The sequence below is a fragment of the Hipposideros armiger genome, unplaced genomic scaffold (genome assembly GCF_001890085.2).
Source record: "Hipposideros armiger isolate ML-2016 unplaced genomic scaffold, ASM189008v1 scaffold_583, whole genome shotgun sequence".
NCBI lineage: Eukaryota > Metazoa > Chordata > Mammalia > Chiroptera > Hipposideridae > Hipposideros > Hipposideros armiger.
In genome coordinates this window covers 291,493-293,407 of record NW_017731933.1, presented here as the reverse complement: position 1 = coordinate 293,407, position 1,915 = coordinate 291,493, and the positions used below count along the sequence as shown (strand labels likewise).

The following is a 1,915-nucleotide window of genomic DNA, read 5'->3' as shown; positions in this document are numbered from 1 at the left end:
TAGACCATATGAAAAGGGTCGTCTAATCATCAAATTTAAGGTGAATTTTCCTGAGAATGGCTTTCTCTCTCCTGATAAACTCTTTGCTTGAAAAACTCCTACCTGAAAGGAAGGAAGTAGAAGAGACTGATGAAATGGACCAGGTAGAACTGGTCGACTTTGATCCAAATCAAGAAAGATGGCACCATTACAATGGAGAAGCATATGAGGATGATGAGCATCATCCTAGGGGTCGTGTTCAGTGTCAGACCTTTTAATGGGGCCAGTGAGGAACACTCACTGCTGGCATTTTATATGCAGTAGTGAATGAGTGAAGGACTATAATCATAATATGCTCACTACTTGCTATTGTTTTTGTTTTAATATTCAACTATAGTAGTGTTTTAAAAATTAAATGAAGAATAAACTCAAATATAAAAGCTCTGAAAAAAAACAAAAAAAAGTCAATTACTTTTCTATATGTCAGCAACAAACAAGTGGGATTTGATTTAAAAACAATACCAGTTAGGTTAGCTCCTCACAAAGGAAATACTTAGGTATAAATCTAACAACAACAAAAGGCACAACATCTATATGAGGAAAACTATAAAACTCTAGTGAAAGAAACAGAGAAGAAATAAATAAATATGTAAATATTGCATGTTCACGGTTAGGAAGAGTCAATATTGTCAATATGTCAGTTCTTCCCTATTTTATATATAGAGTCAATGGAATACTAACTAATCAAAATCTCTGGAAGTTATTTTGTGAATATTCCCAAACTGACTCTAAAGTTTATATAGAGAAGCAAAAGACACAGAATAGCCAACATAACATTGAAGGAGAAGAACAAAGTTAGAAGAATGACACTACCCAACTTACAGGTTTACTATAAATTTATACTAATTAAGAGTGTGATATTGTTGAAATAATAGGCAAATGCATCAATGGAACAGAATAGAGATATGCTCAAAAATACTCTCATATATATTGTCAAGTCATCTTTGACAAAGGAGCAAACATAATAAATGGAGAAAAGGTAGTATTTTCAACAAATGGTACTGAAACAAATGGACATCTTCTTGCAAAAAATGACATAGACATTACACCCTTAAAAAAAAGTAACTCAAAATGTATTACAGATCTAAAGTGCAAAAATATAAAATTCCCAAAAGATAACACAGAAGTAAATCGGATGACTTTGAGTATTGTGATGGCTTTTTAGATACAACATGAAAATCATGATTCATGAAAGAAATAATTAATAAGCTGGACGTCAAACCACTTAAAAACATCTACACTATAAAAAAAAAAACATTGTTAAGAAAAGAGGGAGACAAATCATAGCCTTAGAGACTATGTTTGGAAAAGGCATACCTGATAAAAGACTGTTATCTAAAATATAAAAAGAACTCTTAAAACTCAATAATATAAAAACAAATAATTCACTTAAAAATGCAGAAAAGACTGAACTGACACCTCACCAAAGAAGACATACAGATGGCAAATAAGCGTATGAAAAGATGTTCAACATCATATGCCATTAGGGAAATGCAAATTAAAACAACAATGAAATAGCACTACACACCTAACATAATGGCCAAAAATCTGGAACACTGACACCAAATGTTGATGAGTATATGAAACAGAACAACACGAAGTCTGATTCATTGCTGGTGGGAATGCAAATGGTACAACCATTTCTGAAAACAGTTTAGAGACTTCTTACAAAACTAAACAGACTCTTACTATAAGATCCAGCAACCATATTCCTTGATATTTACTCAAAGGAATTGAAAGCTTATGTCCACACAAAAACCTGGACGCAGATATTTATTGCAGTTTTATTCGTAATTGCCCACACTTAGAACCCACCAAAATGTCCTTTAGTAGGTGAATGGATAAAAAAACTATGTTACATCCAGACAATACAGTA

The 1,915-nt window shown here is 32.3% G+C and overlaps 1 protein-coding gene across 1 annotated transcript in view; it reads left to right on the top strand.

The window, feature by feature from the left end:
• LOC109371662 (dnaJ homolog subfamily A member 1-like) overlaps nt 1-390 on the top strand; it is a 1,305-nt gene extending 915 nt beyond the window's left edge. The window contains 2 exon segments of the mRNA XM_019624315.1: nt 4-78; nt 80-390. Of these exon segments, the coding sequence (XP_019479860.1) occupies nt 4-78; nt 80-257 (253 nt within the window). The 3' untranslated portion in view covers nt 258-390.
• The last annotated feature ends 1,525 nt before the right edge of the window (nt 391-1,915 follow it).